Here is a 25,788-nt window from a genome sequence, read left to right as displayed (position 1 = left end):
TGGCACCAATTTCATAGATTTTTTGTAAAGAACGCTCGGTCAGAGGATAGCCATATATACACACACACACACACACAGTGAGATGACAGAATTTAAGAACCCTCTTCTCTCAGAAAAAATGTTTTGTTACTTTGAACTCCCATCTCGTACATTACATTGATGTCCATAAATTAGGGTACAGTTAAAATTTAAGGAGGGGGGGAAGTTTTTGAAAAGTTCCTGATGGAAAATACTTAAATATATATAATATACGCACACTAAAAAGAAATTTACATTAATGAAGAAACCGCCTTCCATTAAAATTCAGGACATATGGGCTGCAAAAAGTCATTACTCCTTCACAAGAATGATGCAACATGATGATAACGCTTGGGCTATTGTATTCTGTCAAACGTAAGTTCGGTGGAGGATATCCCTCACTGCAAAGCACGCGCTCCTCACTGAATTCTCTAGCAGATAGTGAAGTAAATATCGGCTGTTTCTGTTCTAACACCATGACCATATAGCTGTTATATAGTATATATGCTATACCATCAACTGATGCTGACCGCCCTCAGTAAAAAAAAAAAAAAGCTAAAACTAACATTTTATATTTGTCTCTTAATTTATGGACACCGGTATAGCTATAGTTTATTTTGAGGTCTTATTTGGCAGTGCCAGAATAACTTCTAGATTCTCAGATAAAATCTAATTTCTTGGTTTTAGTACATCACAGTAGTCAGGTAGCAAAATACACCTGAACAAATGCTATTGAGGGAATACAAGATTACACACTAACATTTAAAACCTTGAGTAAGAACTGAAATAAAAAATATGAAAATAGTCTTGCTTAAGTTCAAAAATGTCAAACAAAAATGGATCATCACAACAATAATTTCTCGATGTATTTCACGCTTTTAACAATCCAAAATTCTTCCTTACTACAGGATACATAGCATGAACTAAAGTTATCAATCATGTAGAAAGATTAATAAAACTAAGAATTTCATGGATACTTCCGCAGGAGAGTAAAGTTTTTTCATGGTTTATATACATGCAAGATACACACAAGTACGAAATTTCTTTGTTTTGGATCGCAAACACTAAAAATTCTGCATTCATACTTTCAGATTGATCGAAACATTCATTCTTCCCAGCCATGTGACACGACCACATTCTCGAATTTCTACCATAAGGCTACTGTTTTACTTAAGAATATTGCTTTCTTTTATTCCCCCTCTTACATTTCCACAGGTAACAACCACAAATCAAGGCATTGTAAAGCTCATTCCATAGGTACTAAGGGTGTTTTTCTACATTTGAGTTCATAAAGAGAGGCTGGGACAGAAATGTTCCACAGTTCTTGGTATACATATATGATCATTAATAACTCATACAAAATTGTTTCATAAAAGCTGCTTCAGTGAAAACGAGAATGAACAGAGTTCCATAAGAACTCTGATTGCAACAACTTGTACTTCAGGTGAGGAAGGAGTAAAAGCAGATACGATTATACAGCAGCAAATTTCCTTCCCCCTCTTTCATCAACTCTACTAAGAATATAGAGTTGATGAAATATTTTCTTTCCCCCCCCATTTATGATAGAAAAACATCAGCAGTATCAACATCAGGCTACAGTGAAACATACAGCGCAGAGTGAGGTATGATTTCAGGACAACAAATAACAGGAAGCCAAGATGGGAAAACTTTCATTTCCCAGAAACGTCCACAACAAATGAGCTGCTTTGATGAAAGATATCAGTTATCAGGGGTAAGAGTTGAAATACCTTGACTCCTGATCATTCCCCCAGTTTTGTTGCCACTGTCATGCTATCAAACCCAATCTGGTCACTTTCGCAGACAAAAACGTGTGCAGAGTAAAGACAAAGGGCTTTGGTGACTGAAGCATGTCCAGTTCCTAATTAACAAAAAAAAAAAAAAAAAAAATATATTGTTCAGTCATATTTCAAAATCGTAAAAACCCAAGGGAATAAGAATATCACAAGACAACATGAATGCTTTATGTACGTCATTATACTATTTGACAAAATTCTTTTTAGTCAGTTCTGCTGAAAAATATACAAAACATCACTGCAAAAAAAAAATAATAATAATAAATAAATAAAAAAATTTATTTGCTGATTCTGGCAAATATGAATGAAAAAAGAATGACCTAATTTACCATCCTTGGTTTTCCTACAGGAATTTGATGCTAGTATATATCTGAAAATAGCTTTATTGTATAACTATAAGCAAGTGTTTTTGCAGCAAGTGGTCCAAGGAAGTTTCATGTCAGTCTGCAAAAAATTCTATCCCAAATCATGTACAATGAAACCCTTCATAATGGTCATCCTCTTTTACGGCCAAATAATAAGTTCCATTGTATAACAAAAAAAAAAGTATTTGAAATTCCTGATTTAGTCACCCCACTTTCACTGACAAAATGTTTTTGTTTTCCAGTGTCTGCAAAAGATGGGTTTTATTGTAGTTGCTACATGATCAGAGATGCAACATTGCTTCTAGGTCAACACAAAAATTTCAATTTTCTATCATGTGAAATTTTTTTTTTCAATTATATCAGAACAAAAAAACTCATTGTTGTTAAGGCAGTACTTTGTCTCTCAGAAGCAACACTGCAGTCAAACGTATGAAATTTTCTATCATAAAAGAACAGCAAATGTTCCACACTAGCTAAAAATAATAGTTTCATAAACACTTGATTTAATTTAAAAAAATATATATTATCTGGTCGTCAGACTGTCTACAGACTACTTAATATTTTTCCTGTCCATAGGTGCAGAATGTATGAAAAAAAAAATAATTAAGATTTTTGAAAGTAAGGAAACGTTTCTTAAACAGTTCAACCTTCTATGGTCAGATGCATATTTGAATATAACTGCAAATGCAAAAATAATGCAGGTATAATAAAAAAAATTATACCCATTTCATTTCTCAATACTATTGTTACTTTAGAAAGTACATCTTTCAGTACCATTCCAGAATAAAATACGTATATATAAATACAATAAAGAAAAAGTTTATTCCTTGTCAGTGCCATTTTTCGAAAGCTGCTGAAACATTGAGTTTAAAAATTTATAAAATTGCATCAAAATTGAGGAAATTTAAATAAAATTCAATGTTAAAACCTTGGCCTTTGCAAAGGCTGGGACTACATTATTAAAGTTCTTTTATTAAACTTCAAAAATGCAACCAATAAGGCTTATTGATTGTTTTTTTCCTTGTAAATGCTCTTGTATAAAACTTTTATAATGTAATCTAGACCGAAGCAATATTTTTCTGTTTATAGATAAAAGTAAAATAATGGAAGACTTGCATTTTACCCTTAATTGGCCATTGTAAGTATTAAAAAAATCCACTCTAATCAATTGCTTTATTGATGTGTTACTTTGATTTGAAAAATGCTAACAGGACTCATTTATATCCATATTGGTAATTTTTTTTTAATATGTTTTTATGGGGCAAACCATAGAGGGTTAATGCAAAAATGTGTTTCTATAATAGTTTAAAACTGTTAATTGAACCACTCTTATTTTTTTCTGAGTTCAACATCAATATATAAATATATTTTTTTGTTGAATGATCATCTTACGATTAAACATTTTAATATTCTTGTAAAAATTTTGTAAAAAAAGTATGATGAATGTTAACTGTGATTATAGGGTATTTAAATTCATATTCACAAGAAAAAGTGTTTCATGGCTAAAAATTCAAATATGAGGAATTATTAGTATCGTATACGATTACCCTATATAACAGTGAATGGTAACATCATAATCAGACAAGAAATTTCATTGACCTGTTATAAAAGTTACCAGTTTTTCAGATGGTATGAATGATGATGAGTTGCAACGTGAATTAAATGTAATAAATGTGAAGAGAGGAAGTAAAATAATAAAGGCACACTGGCTCACCTTTTCACCATCTTCCCCTCCGAAATCAAGCCAAACTAATCTCATTCCATCATCCGCAGACATTCTCAATTTTTCAAACGGAAACTGCCACAGAATTGTATGATGACGAGCATCTTGAAGTATGAACCCATTTTCAAAATGCAATGTTACTACACACTCTTGACCTTGATACAGACAAGCTGGAATAAATTTGTTTACATTTATGACTTATAATAAAAAAACCCTATGAATATGATCTTTAAATGATTGGAAAATTCATTCTCAAAACAAACTTATTTTTAACACTTATTTCTTGACAAAATATTAATTCACATTTTATAAAATTAGAGGGGGAAAAGTTTTTTTCGTCTTGAGGGCAAGATTAGCACACGAAAGAGATAAAAACCAACTTATCAGTATGGGAGTACCAAATTTTTGATAGGCCAAGAGTTTCAAAGACCCCCTTTCACTTAGCTCATAGTGAAAAGAGAAAATGATATCCTGGGCTCCAGGGTCCTGTGAACGTCCTCCATGCATGAGGGGTGTGTGTGTGTGTGGGGGGGGGGGGCTCATTTATGGATGGTTGATCATAATTGACCATAAAGTTTTCAGGAGATAGAATATTTAAAAGACAATCTTAAGCAATTGCATAAGCCAACTGTATTTTTTTGAAGATTATAAGTATGTCAAATATCATTATTTTACACCATTTGCATGGCAAAACTTCTCAAGCCATGCAGCTTTATAGACAAAAGTGGTGCATGTGGCACTCTACAAATTTAATACTTGGACCATACATTCAGTGTTTATAGCAAATGTTTGTTTTTTGACACACAGTAAATATATAAAATTCAGTTGCTTCGAAGTTTTCATTAGAAATTTTTACAACCGTTTGAATTTTTTTTTAAACTGTTTTCAAATTATTAATTTTGTGGATAAAAATCAGTATAAGAATTCAAGTTATTTAATTATTGTAATTACAGTAAAACCTCAATAAGTGATCACCTCATGTTATCGAAAAATTATGATGGCTTAATAGAAGTGCCGTCAGTTTAATGTGCAATACTGTGAAAATTGTATAAATTTAAAGTAATATAACATTTTTTAAAATATGAATTAAATTTACAATATTAATAAAATGTATGGATTGTTAAAGAAAAAAATAGACATTTTTACCTTTTTTTGAGCTCTTATTACTTAACTTATTATGGTAAAAAGTGGTACACTTTGATTTAGACTAATTCCACTTTTCACTTGAGGAGGCCTTGGGTAGGGAAAAACATACTTCAGTAGACCTCAACTTTGTAAAAAAAATGTCTGGTTTTTCAACGATATTTTGTTTAAATTTGAAGCCCCAAATTAATGGAGGTCCATGCAGAAATCGGGTCTAGCTCGAACATCCCCCAAAGCTAAGAACATAGTGGGAGCGGCAAACAAAGCGACGAATGAGAAGGAAGAGAAGCGAGATGAGACTATAGCTGCGAGCAAGAAACATAGCACAAACAATAGGGGCATTTAATATAATAGAGAGTATCAAATAGAAACTCGCAATCAGCTTGGTTTTTTTAATTAAAGAATACTTAAAAATTTCATAATTATAAAAACTATTGCTTAGACAAAAGTTTAGAAATAATAGTGTTGTGTGAATATCGCTATTTTTAAATATAACTACGGAAATATTCCTCATATTTTGGTTGCTTCCCTCCCTATATCTTTTCCCTCTGCACTTGAATGCAATCACTTCTCAAAAGATCAATAATATTCTCTACTAAATTTATGAGTAAAAAATTAAGAAAAATATCAAGTTTATCAAAGTCCCCCCCCCCCATTTAAATTTATATTATTAGCATAGGCGGGAGGGTAGAAGTAGAAAATCCCCCTCCCTCCGCTAGAAGACTCTTTTACACAAGAAACGTAATTATTGACACCCAAAAATCCAGCATAAAAAACATTCAGTACGCTTCCAGTATGGAAATATTGAGAGTACACAGAAAATAAACAAAGAAATAAAACTTGAAGTTTTCCACAGAAACATACATGATTTTTAATTCAGACTACTCAAATACATTTTCCCCCACACGGTGCATGATACATTAGCTTAAAACTCAAAATATAAATCATTTTTGGTTTGGTTAAGCATGTGTCCATGAAAAAAGTTTGATGGGAAATGTATGGAAATATTTGGTACTTGCTGTTTCCATTTGATCGTCCACACAATTTTTAAGTACGACGAGAACTTAACATCAAAGATTCTGGTGACATTTTTAACCTCACTATTGCTTTTTAACAGCAAAAATAAGCCCTTTGACAGCCATCTTGAAACTACACGCAAGTGAGCAGAGCAGCGAAAACAAAATATTTTGAATGGGTTGCTCTCATCGCTTATTGCACAGTTCCTGCCCTGCTGTGGTGCACGCCATGATAAGCAGGCGCATTAGAATCAGTGTTTGATTTCGCTGCTCGGATCTCTTCTCCCCTTGTTGCTTTGCTCTCCATCTTGCTATGTATTCAGCCTAAGGTATCAAAAACTGAGTCAGCAAATGGACTTCCCCAGCTAACTTTCATTCTTTGAACTGTTTCATTTGGGACATAAGGCTTTTATGGCAACTTTTAAGCACATGGCAATGCTGTTAACAAGTTTTTTTTTTAAAGGAAACCATAAAATTAATCTGTTCCACTTTCTCAAACTTTTTCACAGTGATGAGTTAACCGAAATTTGAGATGAGTAAACAAGATTTTAATAACATTGTAGTCTATGAAAGCTAGACAGGCCTGAAGAAAAACGACGACTTAACCTGGGTGATGACTTAACGAGGTTTTACTGTATATAATATTAATAATTTTAATATAAATGAATAGCATCCTCATAGAGCAAAGAAGCATATTTTTTTAAACTGGGATGAGATGGATTTCTTGGAAGAGAGACGAACAGTGATGTGTGTGTGTGAATTGTGTGGGTTCTACTGTGCATCAATAAATTTTATACATCAATTTTTTTGCACGTTTTCTAATTTACTATTTATAATAAAATGATTTAAATTTTTTTTTCTCATCAGGGAAAAAAACCCTTCTTAATTAAACAATTTGAAAAAGCTGGAAATCACTTTTAAACAAAGGAATGAAAAATTCAAACTTACAGAAGTGAGCTTCTTTAAGTACTAATGCTGCACTGTGTGCTCCTTGAACAAGATGACGAGCCCAAAAAGCCAAATCTCTGTGTGTTTCTACTCGCATTACTCTTGATTCAACGCCTTGTCTTGTGCCTAGTCGAAGAGTGAATGTGGTAACATCTGTGACTCCGAGTACATATGTCGTTCCAGATTGCCTAGTTGATGAATGAACTAGCCTGTGAAAATATAAAATATTTTCAACATTCATCAATCATACAAATATATGAAAAGTAGATAAATTTTGTCTCCTCTCGGCTTTAAAAAGAACATGTATAACATGAGTTTTCTATCCAAAATTATCAACTGATCTAATTTATTGCACAGTGAAATTTATGAGACTGATGAGTTTATTATGTGTTTCAATCAATTGTATTTGAAAATATAGTACAGTGGAACCTCCCAATACATGTAATGGATATTTGCTGTTAGCAGACAAAATCTTCTGCCCCATTGTGTCTGCTGTCGATTATGAAACATATTGTTCCACCTTGCATATATCCTTTAAACTTCTAAAGATGCTTATAAAATCAAATTAATTCTAATTCCTTAAAGCTAAACACTTCATTGGTAATTTTGTCACACCAAAGTCATTTTCTGTCTAGTGTAATAGTAATCTCTAGTAGTGTAGTAGTAATATCTTGTCACCATTATCACTATTCATGTTGTACCTCTGTATCAGGAAAGACTCTTTTACAAATCAAAAAAAAAAAATTTAGGCACCAGTTAAATTTCTTAGCTGAGCATTTTTACCAATTAAAAAAAAAATATATATATATATATACACACACACACTTGATGCTTGTTATAACAACCCTTATGCTACAGTGACCATTCCATTACAAGGACATTTCAATCTAACATTAAGACATTACAACTGACTGGTAGGATAAGTCATGAATTTTTTCATATAACGACTATCATATATTTTTTTTCTTTGGGATCAGGGTTATATATATATATATATATCATAATATGTACCCCATATTTATTTTCAAAATATCATATCTGATATTTTAGATATTTTCAGTCAAAAACAACAAATTAAATGTATTAATATGCAGGGTTGTTTGGTTTAAACCACGTTGATTCTAACCAAGTGGTTTTTTTTTTTAAAAACAGTTTTTTTGAACAACCCTGTTAATATGTATAATTATATATTTTCATGGTTTAAATATCAATGGATTTACAATATAAATTCTCTAAATTTGTCGATCAGAAATTGGTTAATCTGCAAATAAATAGATTTGTTTGATCATTTTTGTCGCACCATGGTCATTTTCTGCACACCAGGGCTAATTGGACCGGGACCTACAATAAATAGATTTCTTCAAAAACAGATGTATTCAGTTTGAAATGGTTTGATATTTTCCATTGAGAAAAGGGTTTTATATTTTCGATCTCATGTTTTTATCCAAGAATGATTTATATCTTCATTTGAGAAGGGTTTCATATTTTCAGTTCAACTGAAAACATCAAATCATTTTCAACTTAAAATATGAAACCATTCTAAAATGAAATATGAGACAAAATACCAAACCCTTCTCAACTGAAAATATCAAACCATTTTCGTATAATATATTATATATATATCAGAAATAAAGGACGTTCATAATTAAAAGACCCTATTTTAAAGTAGCCTACAGGCGAAACCAGTCATCAGAAAATTGTGAAATTTTGATACAGAAAGATATTCCACATGTGTGGATCTTATGGACAGTGAACATGGCCTATCCAATGCCTGTGGTACATGCCTGACACTACTACACGCCCCGAAATACCACGAGAATTCGAAGCTCTGTCCTCTTCCACCTGAAGCGAAACCTCCTATACTGCGTCTATAGAAACAGGTTTTCTTCCTCTTCCAGGACAAACGGCCAACAAACCCGTGGTTTCAAATTTCATTATTATACTCCAAAGGTTTATAACATTCATTGGACCTTTTTGAATCCTCTTTCAAGTCCAATATTTCCGTAGAGCAGTTACTGCACAATTGCTGTTTTGGTAAAACAATTTGACCAAGAAAGCGCAATCTTGTAAACTTCTCATCACTGTGAGAAGCAAATACATTGAGAAACAAGATCTCTGCAAATGTGTCTAGGTTTTATAACAGCTGCTGTGTGACATCACATAAATTTACATGTTTACTACAGGTATTCAAAGTGAAACGCCCTATGGTGGCGAGATATGCAACTAACTTTTCCCTCCATGAAACAAATTCCCATCATTTCATGAAGTCCTCCACAAAATTTCACAATTTTCTGATGACCGGTTTCGTCTGTAGGCTACTTTAAAATAGGGTATTTTAATTATGGACGACCTGTATATATTAAAATGTCAGTTATACATGAAAATACAGGATGCGAGATGAGAGAGTAAGAGACAAGATTTAAAATATTTTTTTCATTAGAAAAAGGCAAAAGGAAATGTTCATATCAAGTGAAATTTCTCATTTATAATTTATATCATGCTCAAAACATTTATAATAAACAGTACGTTGACTATTGAAAATATTGGATAAACCAGGTGTACATGTATGAAATGCAGATTTCAGACAACAAATGGTTCACCAATCCAGTTTGTGGTATAAAAATTTGACACTGCACCATTTTGTTGTGATAAATCATCAAGTGTCAGACACGCACAAGTGATAAATTAGAAAAGTGTCAGACACGCACGAGTGATAAATTAGAAAAGTATGTGCATAGTCTTGTGTTTAGTATGTCAAAATTTATACTGAACAAAGAGCATTCGCGGACAGCATTAATTTTTTGTTTTCATTTGAAGAAAACTGCTGCTGAATCATACCGATTACTTGGAGAAGCTTATGGGGAACATGCTCCATCGCAAGATATGTGTGAACAATGGTTTCAGCATTTCAAAAGTGGTGACTTCGATGTTGCAAACAAGGAACATGGAAAACAGCAAAAAAAATATAAAGATGTGGAATTGCAAGCATTGTTGGGCGAAGATGATGCGCAAACACAAAAACAGCTCACAGAGCAATTAGGCTGTCAACAAGCTGTTTCCAATTGTCTACGAAAGATGGGAAAGATTCAGAAGATCGATAGATAGGTACCACATGAGTAGAACGACAGACAAATGGGAAAGTGCAAAAAACATGTGAAAGTTTGCTCCTTCAGTACAAAAGGAAGTCCTTTTTGCATCGTATAGTTACAGGGGATAAAAAGTGGATTTATTTTGAGAATTCCAAGTGCAAAAAAATCATGGGTAGACCTAGGCGCATCATCCACATAGACCGCAAGACCAAATCGCTTTGGCAGAAAGACAATGCTCTGTGTTTGGTGGGACCAGAGGGGAGTGGTCTATTATGAGCTGTTAAAACCTGGGGAAACAGTTAATACTAAATGTTACCAACAATTGACCAATTTGAACCGTTCGCTGCTTAAAAAAAGGCCAGAATACTGAAAGAGGCAACGCAAAGTAATTTTTTCTTCATGACAATGCTCCATTACATATGGCAAAACCGGTTTGCACTACATTGGATGCACTCAGATGGGAAGTTCTGCCCCATGCGGCTTACTAACCAGAATTGGCTCCTTCCAATTACCACTTGTTTGCATCGATTGGTCACACACTTGCTGAGCAGCTCTTTGGTTCGTACGAAGATGTGAAAAAAAGACTCGATGAATGGTTCGCAGCAAAAGGGGAAGATTTTTACTGACGTGGTATTCACAAAATGTATAACAAGCAATGGAGCATACTTTGAATAAAGCACTTTTTATCATTATTCAGAATTTAACGTGTTTTTAAAAAAAAAAAAAATCCATATTTCATACTTGTACACCTGGTATACCTAAGTATTGGATGTTTTCCCTATTTTCGCAAATATTGCAATATTTACGAACCCTGCTTTGTAGGGTGTGAGTCATGTAATGACTACCCCATATAATGGCTGTTTCTGACGGGAAAAATGAGGGTCATTATAACAAGCATCAACTGTTAATAGCCAATATCTAAAACAACTTTTTAAATTTTTTTGAAACTTGACAATTCCTCTTATTGTTGGACATGCAGACATAAATTCCAAAAATGCTGTGTTTCTGAATAACCATTACAACTTGTGATTTATTGAGCCCGCTGTATTAATTCACCACAACACAGAAAATATGTGCTACTTAGTCAGTATATATATATTTATTTTTTATTTTTTAACAAAGGTGCAATAAAATAATATAGCTAATATATGTACCTGGTATGAATTAGAGGTACACTGTTGACAGGAACTGCCCAAGCTTCTTTGGTCCAAGGCACAAGGTCATATAACAAAAGATCTCTATCGGTAATAGCTAGGAAAACTGGCCTCCATTGAACTCCCCCGCCTTCATCGCTCACCTATCAATTGATACACAACAGCATTCAATAAATATAATAATAAGAGCATATTGATTTGTCTTGTGTTTCACTCCATATAAATGAAATTTATACCAACATTTACAGTCATTTGATCATCTTTTGTTGCACTGAGGTTATTTTATGCATACACAGGGTAAACAGACAAGAAGCTGTCCCCAGTTGCCTAACCACTCACTGTGTGTACTACTACTTAACGGTACACACATCTTGTACACATTCCTCTGCCATATTTCCAATGGATCGGTATGTGCCGGAATGTGTGTTCTGAGTTTATGTGGCGATCCTAACATATTTACATTGCCAGAGTGGTACTTGTTCCGTGTTCTGCCATCTGCCTTCCATATTTTGAAGTGAAGATGATAAATGCCCGAATTTTCATGTTGAAAGTCTGCCCTTACTCTCTTCAGAGACTTTCTCAAATGGGACACCAGCTCCATCACTGTGCAGATTGCTTGAAAAAACAATATCTCGCTACATTCAAAAAGTTCAGGGACTAATTTTATTGCAAAAGAATTAATACAGATAGAATACTACACTGTATGAATGAATGAATGAATATCGAATGAATACAGTAGTTACTTCAAAGTAAACACCAAATAAATAGGTTGTTTACTTTGAAGTAACTAGCATGTGCAACTTTTCCATTGTTCATGCAAAGATGTAAATGCAGATTGCAAGGATATTTTTGTTACACCCTCCAGTGCCTTCGTCGTTGCTCACTACACTTCTTCGGAACTTGAAAATCGTTGCCCCTCAAGCAAATTCTTGATTCAAGGAAGGGGAGAAACGACATGGGACGAGATCGGGAAAGAAGCTGGTTTTGGAAGTATTCAAATGTGATGTTTTGACAGAAAATCTGACACCGGGGGGACCTGCGAATCCTCAAACGTCTCCCCGATTCTGTGAAAAGCAAGAGGCCAGATCTTTGGAAGGCCAAGTCTTGGGTGCTCCATCAAGATAATGTGCTGGTTCACAGGTCTGTGGTGTCAGATTACCTATCAAAACATCACATTCTAACACTTCCAAAACCAGCTTATTCCCCCAATCTTGTCCCATTTAACTTCCTCTCAGATTAAGAATTTGCTTAAGGAACAAAGATTCTCAGGTTCAGAAAAAGTGCAGTGAGTAATGACGAAGACCCTGGTGGATGTGAAAAAAAAAGGCTTGCAATCCCCATTAACATCTTTGCATGAACAATGGCAAAAATACATAATTGCACATGGTAGTTGCTTCAAAGGAATCACCAAATAAACAGGTTCTATCTGTATTCGTTTTTCCATAATAAAATAATTTTCTGAACTTTTGGAATTTAGCAGTAGGTCATCTTGAGACCACAAGTGAAAGTTTTACCTCAGCATTAGTTCTGACAAGGACCTAGAGGTTATAGATGAAGTAAGGCTGTGATCATAGTGGAGCAAAGAGATCCGAGTTCCAAGAAAAACTATCGACTAGAAAGGATAAAATTCATAGAGGTGGAGGAAGAGATGCCAGTACATACTAAAAGAGAAAGAGGATAGAGAACATGGTCGGAGGAATTCTGAAATGGAATGTGTGATGATGATGATCCCTCCACAGAAGATGGAAAGAAAAAAAAAGGTAGAAAAAGACTAATCAACAGATAGCAAAATTCAGCACATCGAGGTGAAAACAAACAGGATTGTTCAAGTTGGGCACCTCATTGAGTGACTTTTCTCTTCTTTGTCTTGCTCCTAGAGTATGTGCAGTGTAGAACAAAACAATACAATTGCATTCGTTGCTGGTCTCTATTATGCACTCCCATACCTCGTGGTCACCTCACTATGCGTTCGGCCTAAGGGAGCGTCTGTACATTATACATTGATTATTGTTGTTTTTGTAACTTTGGCGCAGAACTAAAGACATATTTTATAAATGAATTTTTTACTTCTCAAAGCATATGTATTGATAATATTGTTGCATATTATTTAAAACATAGAAAATAACCAAATAATAAATTGCTGCAACCTTAATCACAGAATAAAAAAATTCTGAGATACCTTCTCAGAGAGCCAACCCATGTGCTTCAGCTCAGCTTTCTCCAAAACATCGGAAAGAAGAAGTCCTGCCTCCACAACAGCTTGAGACATGAGGTTGTTGATCGCAGTATGTATTGCATTGAACCAAGCTGAGCACTGAGCACTGTCACAACATCTGAGGACACAGGAGTGTCGCCTGTCGGGAGAATGGAGTTCAAATGTCCTGTTCTCTACATCAGGCATATTCAAGTTACGAGCCAAGTGACACAATAAGAGTGGAACATGACGAGTGTCCATGCGACCGCTTCTGTAACGGCCCTGCTGTGATGAAGACAGGAATCCACCTTGCTGAAAATCCCAACCGACTTCCGAAAGTGCCATGCCCTTTCTGAAGTAAGGCGTCACCTCTCTCAAATATTTCACTGGAACATTGAAGATATATTAATTTTATTTACAGAATTGCACACACAAGATGACATTCAACATAAAGTTATGGGAAAACCTATAAAAATGAAAAACTCTCGATTATTAATAAGTTTTAAGTCTCATTTGTCAGAGGGTTCGGTGTTTGTTTCTCACCACTAAGGCTAGTCGTCCATCTTGAAACGATAAACAAGTTGTGCGCAGTTATCTGTATTCGCAAGACTGATTCCATTGCACTGAAAATCTGGAACATTTTCCACCAGAAATGATTTTGAGCGGTGACAGCAGCGACAACTGCCAGATCTGAAAAATTTGGGATGCGACTTGCCAGTTCTGCACAGCACAGTGCAGTGGCTAACATTTTTTGCAGATCTCTTACTCCATCTCTCTCTCCTTTTCTGCATGAACATGGAGGCTAAAAATTTGATAACGGTCATTCATGGATTGTGATGACAAGTAGTAATTGATGAATTATTAATTTATTCATTCACAGCATCAGAGCTTTCTCCACGTTTGCGTCAGATGTCTCATTAAGTATGGACCATGGACTCAACGCTGGCTTGTTGCTTCCGGTGGATAACCAGCCTAAGATAGTTAATTTCTTGTCACAATGAAGTAAAGCTTTAGACTTTGGTCAGTAATGGGTTCTTCATTTTTTGTCAAGAGAGAGAATGACTATGGATATCTGATAAGTATCATATTGATTTTTGAAATGCTCATAATCAGTCAGATTTTATTGCTCAACATTTCGAGTCAGGGTTTAAGCTACGGTTGCATTTTTCGCAAAATGCGAAAGAAAATCGTAGAATGCGAAAAAAGTAACAACCACTTTTGCAAAAATGCTTACACAGGAGGTACGCAATGAGTAGACGTCCAACCATCAATCATTACATTAGCATTGCGGCATTTTGCTAAAGCTTTCCCCCCCCCCCCATTTTTATAGAATGCGAAAAAAGTAACAACCACTTTTGCAAAAATGCTTACAAGAGGTACGCAACGAGTAGACGTCCAACCATCGATCATTACATTAGCATTGCGGCATTTTGCTAAAGCTTCCCCCCCCCCATTTTTGCTTTTTTGCGAAAGGAATTTTTTACCCAGCTTAACCCCTGTTTTGAGTTTAGGTTGTGGCGATATCCAAAGTTTGTGCACATTGGTCAGACCTTGAATATTGACCATAACACATACAATAAAATACTTAGTTACACAAATATTATCAAGGAACCAGAGAGAAATGTATCATTATCAAGAAGTTATCGATACAAATAGAAAATACTACTACAATAAAAAAATATTCTGAGACTTATCACAGAAGAATGAATACAGATAGAATCTGTTAATTTGATTTTTTTCTTTGAAGTAACTACCCTGTTCTATTATACATTTTTGCCATTGTCCATACAAAGATATAAATATGGATTGAAAGCTTTTTTTACCACATCTTATGGTGCCTTTGTTGCTGCACTTTGTCAAAACCCGAGAATCGCTGCCTCTTAAGCAAATTTTTTATCTAAGGGAAAGTCACATGGGGTAAGATTGGGGTAATGAGCTGGTTGTAGAGGTATTGGAAAGTGATGTTTTCACAAGTAATATCACACCATGAGAGACCTGTGAGCCGGCACATCGCCATGATAGAACACCCACCACTTGGCCTTCCAAAGATCTGGTCACTTGTGCCTCCTCACTGAATCATGCTGATGTTTAAGAACTTATAGGTCCCACCTGGTGCCAGATTACCAGTCAAAACATCACATTCCGATATTTTCACAGCCAGCTAATTTCTCTAATTTTGCCCCCATGCAACTGTTTTTTCTCAGATAAAAAAAATTGCTTAAGGGGCAAGGATTCTCAGGTTTCAAAATGAACCAACAAAGGTACTAGAGGATATGACAAAAAAAGCTCACACACAATCTGCATTTACATTTTTGTATGAACAATGGCAAAATGCATAGGTTTACAGGGTAGTCACTAAAAAGGAAACACCAAATAAACAGGTTCTATCAGTGTTCATTCTTCCATAATAAAATAAGTTGTGAAACTTTTTGAACAAAGCAGTATTAGCACTACAAAAAGTACATCAGAACCAGAGTGATATCATTTTACAGGCAATTACTGTTATAAAGTGTTTAAGGGTAGGCTATGTAATAGATTTTCACTGCATATAATATTGCTCAAAACATCTGGATGTCCCCTGCTTCCCCAGAACTGGGTCCAAAGCCTATTTTGCACATGAGGGACAAAGGACATGAGCCCAGGACAGACAAATTAGCTATTTTATATTTTAGTCAAAGCCGACATGTCCCCTTCCCACTGTGAATGCGGTCATCCAAAATATTTTGAAGTGCAAATAACAAATTCCTGAATTTTCATGTCACATAAGTATTTTGTTGAAGGTCTGCCTGATCTCAGCGAGTGAGGAAACCCTTTTAAATGGGGGACCATCTCACCATTCTGTGATGTTTGGTCAGAACATGATCTCTCCAAAAAATGGCTTTTTGATCTTAAAGTCATGCTAACTAATTAGAAGTGGGATAAATGCACAAATACGTGTGTGTGGCTAAACAACATGCTGATGTATGATATTTTCATTTGTATTTATGTGTATGCTTTATTTTTTATTTTTAAATGACAATGAAAACGCTTATAGTAGCTCAAAAATGTGACTTTGGAGTCATCATGTTCTGACCAAACACCACAGAATTTGTGCCTTAAAGTTGGAAAACCAACTCCAGCTGTTTACCACTATGTTACTAATGGTGTCGAACCTGGATCTTCACTATGCCCAAATGACCCCCCCACAGTAATAGCTTTGCTTGGCCTCCTAGACATATGATTTATATATATGTCAAGAATAAGAGCCAACCATAATAATTTATAATCACTTTTATTTACATAAATGCTGATACCAGAGCATTTGATCTCTCTCATTCCACTATATCGTCGATTTTCCCGCTCCTTGGCCTTACAACTCGATCTGCTTCTTCTTGGATTCCTCTTCCTAACCTATCTTCCTGGCTCCAGGACATTACAATCCAATCCTTATATATCACTTTATCTTACTTCTAACACATCTTTTTTTTTTTGTTGCAAAAATGACTAGTTCATAGTATTGATCTGAGGATAGCGCCATTGCACCACACGAGTGGATCATATTGCTCCGATGGTAATGGGTGTTTGTCATCCTAACGACTGTTCAGTTGACTTTCTGGGCATTGTGCCATCATTCTGAACCAACCCCGCGGTGGAAGCTCCACAACTTCCAATTCAAGATGGCCAACAACACATACAATTGCACAAAAAATTTTATTTATGACATTACGTCAATCTAATATGCGGTAATGTGTTATAATCAATTGAAATATGCAGAAAATGCGGTAAATTATATAGAAATTATACACAAAAATTAGAATTAACAAAATATATGTTGTTTGATAAAGGGTTGCCAAAACTAACAAACACTATATCAACATTAAGGTTGCCAATTCGGGTGTGAAAAAAAAGTTGCCACATTGGCGATTATGGAAAATTAACCTTGTCCAGGTGGAACTGATTCCTTTTCACAGATCCCCTTAGCATCTTGGATATTTGCACCTCTGGATATTTGCCCTGCGCTCGATTTCACCCCATGTCTGCCACCCACACTGTGTCCTACATTCAGCTGCTCTCGAAAGCAGAGACTTTGGTGATTATTATAATATAATAAAGATCCCTTTGCGCAACAGTAGTTTCAGTTTCCATAGAAACAGCTGCTATTTCTTTATAGGACTACTTTTTTATATTTTTTGTGGGAGTTTTTTTACTACTTTTTACAGGAGTGCATTCCAGTTACAACCCCCCCCCCCCCCAGTCTAGGAACTTTAGGATTTTCAGAGGCGCTTTATGGGAAACTAATAGTGTAAAAAAAAATTACTTATTCACAGCCCCAGGATTAGGGCCTCTCCCATATTTCGGGGGTGGATGCATAACATAACGTAATTATAACGAAAATCAATACGAAGATAAAATCTTATTTGCAAATGTAAATTGAACTGACCTTCGAGATCGACGACTTTGCCAGCTCGTTTGAGCGCACGAACAGCCTCGTCGTGAGTGGCATCGCGAAGGTCCTCTCCATTGACAGATAGGATCGCATCACCCACGTACAGCTGCTCGGTTTGATCGGCGGCCATGCCCTTAAAGATCTTGCTGATCAATATCGGCATCTTGTTCTCTTTTCCGCCCTTTATGCTTATCCCGAGCCCGTTGTTATCTTGTTTGACAACACGCACCACCCTCTTCTGGTTCGCGAGGCTCTCGGGTATGTCCGGCGGTTCCGTGTCCGACAATCCGTTCGTGGGTCCGTTGCTCATCACGTCGTAGCTTTCGTCTAAACTTATAGTGAGACAGTCTTCTTCTAAAGTGACGAGAACTTTCTGCCATTGCTGACGCGTGTAAACCTCGAGTAAACCAGACCTATGAGTTACTCGGCCTCCAGCGGACATATTGGGCCCATGTAATCTCTCATTTCGCATGACGTTGCCACAGACCGGCGAATCAATATATACATATTTCATCAATCGACAACAATGTATCATTTAAATTGTTTTTCAGCATAAAAATATAATTTCCAGTTTTTTCGTATGTTTAATTTGCTTTAATGTTTCGAAATTGTCGAAATTAAACAGATTTTTTTTTCATTATTGTAGGAGCAGAAGATGGATCGACATAACTTGTCTAGTGGTCCTTACGACTTCTGTTGGAATGCTTGTAAACAAACAGAACTGGGAAAACTTTTGTTGTGTATGGTTGCAGAGAAATGGATGTCCCAGCTGGATATATTTATGTCAACGAGAGATGGAAAGGACAAACTCTTTCTTCAATGTTAAATCGTAAGAATTTTTATTTGGTTTGAAATTAATTGACACGTTCAAAAACAAATACGATAAACATGTTGGGGTAAATCGAGAAGCTATCCATACTTAGAATAAGACAACCATAAGTATTCTTTATGGGTGTTGTATAATATTTAATCATGTGTTTATAATTTGTGTTAATTGCATTTTTAATTGGGTTGCTGTTTTTTTTAAAATATATGACATCCATATTTTTATGGGCATCTTTTTCTCAGCCACCTCATTGGGCATTTTGCCTGTTGTGCGGTTGTATTTGGTTGAATTTCTTGAAAAATTGTTTCTAGCCCTGGGGAAAGTGGGCATTGGGGATCTCCACTAACTTGTTCAAAGTTTTTGTTTAGTTAAGGAATATACGCATTCGTCTAGAAATCTATCTTTGTTAGTGACTAAGAGTATGTGTGCAAGCATTTGAGTGACTAAAAGAGTGACATGTAAATTATGGCAATGTTCAACTTAGGGAGTGACCTAGAGTGTGTGCAAGCATGTTTACCAACCAGAAAAATGACTTAAGGAGCGAGGGACTGAGCTAGTGTGTGACCAAAAGCGTTACTTAAGAAACGAGGGACTGCATTATTATATGGTCAAAAAATGCCTTGGGAATGAGGGACTGAACTAGTGTATGACAAAAAGAGTGACTTAGAGATGGTGTAAGCATGTAGATGATCAAAAGAGTGACCTAGAGATAGTCTAAGCATGTAGATGACCAAAAGAGTGACTTGGAGGCAAGACTCTGAGTCAGTATGAAAGCATGAGCACAGGGCTACAACTAGATGCCTGGTCAGCTTGGGAATTTTGTTGTCCCCCCCCCCCCTCCCATAATGTTGAAGGGTGAAATTGGATCCCCCTCTGGTACAGTGGCTGGGGCAACAGACCTGCCTGCTTCCCCTAGTTGTGGCTCTGCATGGGGAGTTACCAAAGAGTGATCTATAGAGTGAGTAAGTATGACATTGACCAAAATATTGCCCAAAAGATAGAGTAACCACGTCAGTAAGCAACCAGAAAAGTGATGTAAAGACAGAGACACAACTAGAAACAAAATTTTACTCTGTCACCTGGGGAAAGTACAGGGCTGTAACTAGGCTGGGGCAATTAGGGCATGGCCCTGAGCCGAAGAGGACCTCACAAAGAATGTACATTTATTTTGCAGAATTTTTTCCTTTTTAAGGGCCCCCCAAGAAAATATCTGCCAGAGGCCTTAAGAAAACGCTGTGGCCCGGGGCCAATATAAATTTTTTCACCACTCTCTGTAATTGTTAATAAAAAAATAGTAAACTCATCGCCCTTCTTGGTCCAGGGCACCAACTGCTCTCACCACCCTTCCTCCCCTATTTGAGGCGCTGCGTAGAAAAAGTTAGGCACAAGAGAGATTGGGAAAACAAGAAAGCATGCCAGTGAGAAGCCAAAAGAGTGGCTTAGTTAGCAAGGGACAAAAATAGTGACCTAGAGAGTGCGAAAGCATGAGAGAAACCGAAAGAGTGACTTAGAGACAGAGGCATGTTACGGAATGGGGCTGAGGTTAAGCAGGTTATAACTGACAGCAATTTTCAGGAAAGATTGGTCAAGAGAACTAGACTAGAATAGGGGGAAAGGGCAGCAAACTTTTTATAGCCCACTCGCTGCAAAACTATATCTGCCTCTGACTATATGTTACCTAAATTTGGGGCCCCCTGGTGAAATTAGCACAGCATGCCACACTTGTCCTTTGCTGTAATTATTCCCAATTGTTAAATTATGTAGATACGGTCATGGCCCCCACATCCTGGAGTAGGGCCCCTAGGCTGGAATCTTTTGTGGGCCCCCCGACCAGACTTTCACGGACCCTTTTGTGATGGATTTATAGCGTGAAAAAACAAAAAATAATGAAAATCGTCCCGGGCCCCAGGGCTGGAGCCTTGCTAGCCCACCCCTTGTGGGGGTCATTGATACGGTATTCTGAAACTTTTATGTTCATACCCCACTTGAAAATTTTAAAATGCAATCGAATCCTGTTTTAACAAATACCATTATAGCAAAAATCTTGTTTTAATGAAAACTTTTCTAATCCTCTAAATACGTTTAGGTAGGAACAATGCTAAAACCTGGAATTCCTTTATAACAAAATCTTGTTATAATGAAGTGATTCCTCCGGTCTCTTGGAAATCCATTAACAGGATTCAATTGTAGTTTTTCTTAATCTTTTTATCCCACGGTCTCCTTGTCTTATACAGAGGCCCATTACATATCCCCCCCCCACCATCCAGGAGCAAGACCCTTTCTACTCATTGAATTGAATTTTAGTCAAAACTAAATTAATGTAAACTAAATTTTTATAAATATGATCGATCTCCTAAACCCTGGTCCATGTAAGGATCCAGAAGAGGAATGATATTCCTGCTAAAAGCTGAATAATATATGGGAAATTTTTTAGAGAAATTTTAACATTTTGAGAAGCATCGCCTTACTTCTACAGCGATGCAGCTCGAAATGTTGATATGATAAAATGAAGTTTTTTTAATTTTAAAACTGATATTTTCCAATGAAAAAATATTCATCCATCAAGTTTTTTTTTTTTAATATATTTCAGGTACTGCAAATTTGAAGTTTATGAGAGACATGGGTGTCGTTGATTTTCATCCTTTCAGTGATGCTGCTGCGGTATATATCACTGAAGCCGCACTCTTATCTGGGAATGACTACAAGAAAAATATTGTGAAATTGCGAAAGGTAAGTACTTTCTTGATAATGAAATTAATACAATATTCATGATTAACAAATAAGTAGAGCATGTACTCATGTGTAAGACAAGTTTTATTTTTGGGGATGCCAGCGAGTAAGCAGGTCAGTTTTGAAGAAAAAACCACTTCAGGACCATTGTTTTGGTAGTCCTGGAGGGCTCACTTACATAGGAGTTTGCACCAGGGCTGAACAAATCCCAGGTGCCAGGTCTTTATGGTAGCACCCGAGTGGCGTGGTGGTAAGATGCTCATCTTACGGTCAAAGAATCAGAATCAAGTTATTTACCCACCGAGCCTGAAGTGCCAACCGATATAGATGGCACTTTCATTTCCCACTCAACTCCACTGGTTGGAAATTGCCATATGGCAGTATATATCAGGAGTAGGTGTGTGGTAAAGTAGTAAATCCGTGTCGTCTTGAGATACTGTATACCAGTGGATCTAAAACAGTGGGTCACAGCTCTCAGGGGTATCGTCAATTTCTGTATGGGGCGTCTCGAGGAGTTAGTGTACTGATGTGTGCCCATTCAGAGCTTTGAAATGATTTTTTTCTAGACCATTCTTGAGAGCGATGGATAAACGATGACAAGGCCAAGGAAGTCATGGGTGGGAAAGTTTGAGAGCCACAGCTGTATGGAATTTAGTGGGACCCTGATTGTCCAACCCTACAATAATTTCGGGTTATTCAAGGCACTTTTATTAACAGATTTCAAAAATTAGATGCAGTAAAATGACTTGCGAAACACTTTTTTGTCATGACATAACTGATTCAAGTAGCATTCACTGTGTCAAAGAGTGAGTGGTACTCATTGGCGCATGCAAACCCTTAAGCCTTGAGAAAATTCTGCTTACGCCTATGGTGATACTGCTCTTTAGAGGTAACGGGAGATGATGAAGGTTTCTGTCCCGAGTTCAAACCTGTGGCAGGATATAGATAAAATATTTTCCCTAATGAACTCGAGGCGACCACTGATAGACAGCACCTTCATTTCTAACCCATCTCATTGATGGCAGTAAATTTTAATATAGTGATATGGCCAGAGTTGGTGTTTGGTGAAGTAAACCTTCATGGTGTCTAAAAAATCTGTATTGGTGCTTAAAAGTTTTTAAACGTGGTTGTTAAATTGGAGTCTAAGAGTAGCACAAAATTTCCGGATTTCATTACGCTACATCTTTTAGCATGGGAAAAGTAAAAGAAAACAGTATTTGGGACTTTTCTTTTTTTGGCGAAATACCATTCTTGTCTCCTAAGAAATCGTGCTAGCACCTAAATATTTTTCAATTTGTCACACCATGGTATACACAGTATGCTGTTTTACAGACATATAATTTGAAAAAAAATTCTTAGATAGATCAAACCACTGCTGCTGGAAGATGTTGTGGATTCTCAATTTCCTAAATTATACTGAGTATAAATTAGGAAATCAAAATTTTATTCATAAAGCTCAACCAATTAAACACATTTAAAACACTTCCAATATCCCTGATAAAATAAAATGTATGATGTAAATGAATAAATAAAAAATGCTATACATGAAATAATCCTCAGTACTTTTATACATTTTTGATGTCTTTTGTGCTAAAAACTAAATATGCCACTCGACAGTCATTTCACCAGCATAACTTGTGCCTGTGTGGGGGTCTGCCTTTAAATCCCAGCAGGAGCATGGCTTTCTCTATCGAACCATTTAAAATCAACTCTAAAATAATTGTCCTAGTCTAATTTGTGTATGAGAGAACCAATTAACAGGTCGAACAAAACAAAAGCTAAATGTTTTTTTTCTTAACCATGTACAGGCACACATTTTCATGTACAGGAAACAAACTTGGACAATTTGTGTAAATCTCAAATTTTCTTGTTCCCATGTTAAACCATGTCCACACCTGCAGAACTGCACAGCGCAAAAAATGGTTTTAAGGTGTGACTTGCACAGCAGGGGCGATTTTCAATGGTTGATTTTGCATAACTACACCCCAAAACTGGTTTTTTGCACTGCAGAATTCTTTAGGTGTACACCCGTCTTTAAAAATAGAGAGGTATAAAAAATGTTAGTGCAGTAGAATTATCTTTTGTGACCAACCACATTCTTCACCCTCCCTATATGTCTCTCTTATATGTTCTTATTGTCTTGTATATAGTAGAAAGATACTTTATATGGGGGGGTCATTTAACAAGAGTATAGAAAGACCTGGGAAGGAAAAAAAAAAAACTACTTCAGTTTATCGGGTTACAATGAAGCTTCACTATTATGAGGAAAAAGGTGTAGAAAACAGGGAGACCTAGAATGATTTTCTTCCATTTGCATTGGGCTGAGATATTTTGTCCCTGATCATTAAAAAGTTAATCTTTAAACATTTTTGTTTTTCATTTCTAGCTATGTTAATATGTATGTGCTTGTTTTTTTTTAAAGGCTGGATGCTCCAAAAATCTAGTCATAGTAGAGGTTACTCATGTAAGCATGCAGTATTTCTTCAACCTCGAGAAGTTTGCTGTTATGGAGCTTGGAATGTCAGTTCTCCCAGTCAAAGATCAAACCAACTGTGCCAAACTCCTAACATTTCTTGTAAGTTTCTGATGAACTCTCGTTTTAGAGTATATACCCAAATGGCCCCAGTTTACAGTATCCTGACAATGATAGACAGAGGTTTAAGAAGCAAATTTTTCTCACACATTTGATACAATGATTGTATAACAAATTTCAACTGTGTTATGTCAACGCAAAATAATTTTATATGTAAATCTGTTTAAAAATTAGTTTTTGAATTTCTGTGAACAGTATTTTTCAATGGAATTATGTCTATTATATGCAGACTTGACTGTATCACATAAAGTACTTATATATATTTTTGAAATTTTAATTTGTTTAATTAATTAAAATTCTTGATCAAACTAATAAATTTTTCCTTTTTATTGCAGGTTTGCCATATTAGCAAGGGTAACTCCAACCCTTTTCAAAATAAAATAAGGATGCCTCCTTTACAGACATGCATGCTGAAAACTTTATGTAGCATTCCATCATTGGGTGAAGTCAAGGCCCAGGCATTGATGGATAGTTTCAAAAGTTGGTGCAGATTATGTGTCAATATTTATATAACTTATCTGTAAATTTATTTTATTTTCGTGTGTGTGAGAGAGAGAGAGAGAGAAGGGGGGAAGGTGCAAGCAGGCAGGTCATGTGTCTTGACATTTCTGATCTGCAATGAATTAAACTATTGACTTAAGAAAATAAGAGATAATAGTAAGATCGAATATTCAAGTTTCCCCCCCCCCTCCAAAAAAAAACAAGTTAGAAGAATTATATTTCATCAAATGAGAATAGGTTCCTTCTAACCATAAATTACAATTACACTTCCCATGTCTCCATGCAAGTGAAGATCACTACACAAGTGGGAGGCTGAGGGGCTTCAGCACGGTGATCAAACCTTTATTTTCTAAATTTTTAACTATATGTTTGCATCCCACCCTCTGGAAGCCATTTTTCAATGGTGGTTTTTAAATGATCTGAGTTTTCAATAATCGGAGGTGGTCTTTGTTTCATTCACCTTGAATTATTGAGGCTCTACTGTATCACTAAACTAGGCATGTGCTACCATAGGTGTGAATGGCGATAATAATGAGGATAAAATTGAAGATGAAGCCGAGATTTTGAAATGTTAAGAATGATTATAAAATGTTTTCAAACATGTGATAATTTATGAGGAACGCCAATTAAATTTTGTTTCGATTTTGTATTTTTGGTATATCCTGTAACCATTTGTTATGCTAAATATAGCAAAAGCATAAATCCAAATGATTATAAAACAATAAACTGCTTCCTGAATTCAAATAATTGTATTTTACAGGCCTGAGTGACATCTCAAGGGCTAGTGTAGAAGATTTGGCCAAAGTTGTCGGACATAAAGTAGCTTTGAAGTTGTATGAATTTTTCCATTCCTCCTGATGATATGAAGTAGTACATGCACATCACCACAAACTTCATCTGAAAGAGAGAAGAATCAAGGGTGATTCTTGAACTGTCGGATGTTTGCATCTTGTAAATTCATAGGTTTGAAATGTTTCATATGTTTACATATTTTTGTATCTCATACCAGAATTTTCACAATAAACTCATGTATGTGTCAATTGTATCTTCCATTTCTCTTCAACTGTGTGGATACTCAGATATATATTATCTCATATACCTATCTCCATAAGTTCAAGATAATTTGTTTTTCCCCAGCATCAGAAATCAACGTTAAGTGATTGTTTGCAATTGGTTTCAGGCCAAAAGCTGCAATGATGTTTAAATCTTATGATAATTAATTATAGTTATTCTGCTGCTCCTGTTTTT

General features: G+C 35.7%; 2 protein-coding genes across 2 annotated transcripts; one reads left to right on the top strand and one right to left on the bottom strand.

Moving 5' to 3' along the window:
* Nucleotides 1-1,567: 1,567 nt before the first annotated feature.
* Syn1 (Syntrophin-like 1) lies at nucleotides 1,568-18,356 on the bottom strand. The gene is made up of 6 exons (XM_089255490.1): nucleotides 17,885-18,356; nucleotides 13,450-13,850; nucleotides 11,271-11,413; nucleotides 7,028-7,236; nucleotides 3,912-4,090; nucleotides 1,568-1,897 (listed from the first exon to the last, which is right to left on the bottom strand). Exons 1-6 carry the CDS (start codon nucleotides 18,330-18,332, stop codon nucleotides 1,805-1,807), a joined length of 1,473 nt encoding a protein of 490 aa, XP_089111616.1. The 5' UTR covers nucleotides 18,333-18,356; the 3' UTR covers nucleotides 1,568-1,804.
* A 207-nt stretch (nucleotides 18,357-18,563) lies between these two features.
* Nucleotides 18,564-25,580, top strand: LOC149064468 (Fanconi anemia core complex-associated protein 24-like). The gene is made up of 5 exons (XM_089255491.1): nucleotides 18,564-18,719; nucleotides 21,307-21,446; nucleotides 23,869-24,021; nucleotides 24,375-24,519; nucleotides 25,301-25,580. The coding sequence occupies exons 1-5, from the start codon at nucleotides 18,647-18,649 to the stop codon at nucleotides 25,396-25,398; spliced, it is 609 nt and encodes a 202-aa protein (XP_089111617.1). The 5' UTR covers nucleotides 18,564-18,646; the 3' UTR covers nucleotides 25,399-25,580.
* The last annotated feature ends 208 nt before the right edge of the window (nucleotides 25,581-25,788 follow it).

The sequence above is a fragment of the Pholcus phalangioides genome, unplaced genomic scaffold (assembly GCF_987345545.1).
Source record: "Pholcus phalangioides strain wild (caught in Gottingen) unplaced genomic scaffold, Ppha-v1.0 ptg000042l_1, whole genome shotgun sequence".
NCBI lineage: Eukaryota > Metazoa > Arthropoda > Arachnida > Araneae > Pholcidae > Pholcus > Pholcus phalangioides.
This window is presented reverse-complemented; position numbering and strand designations above follow the sequence as displayed.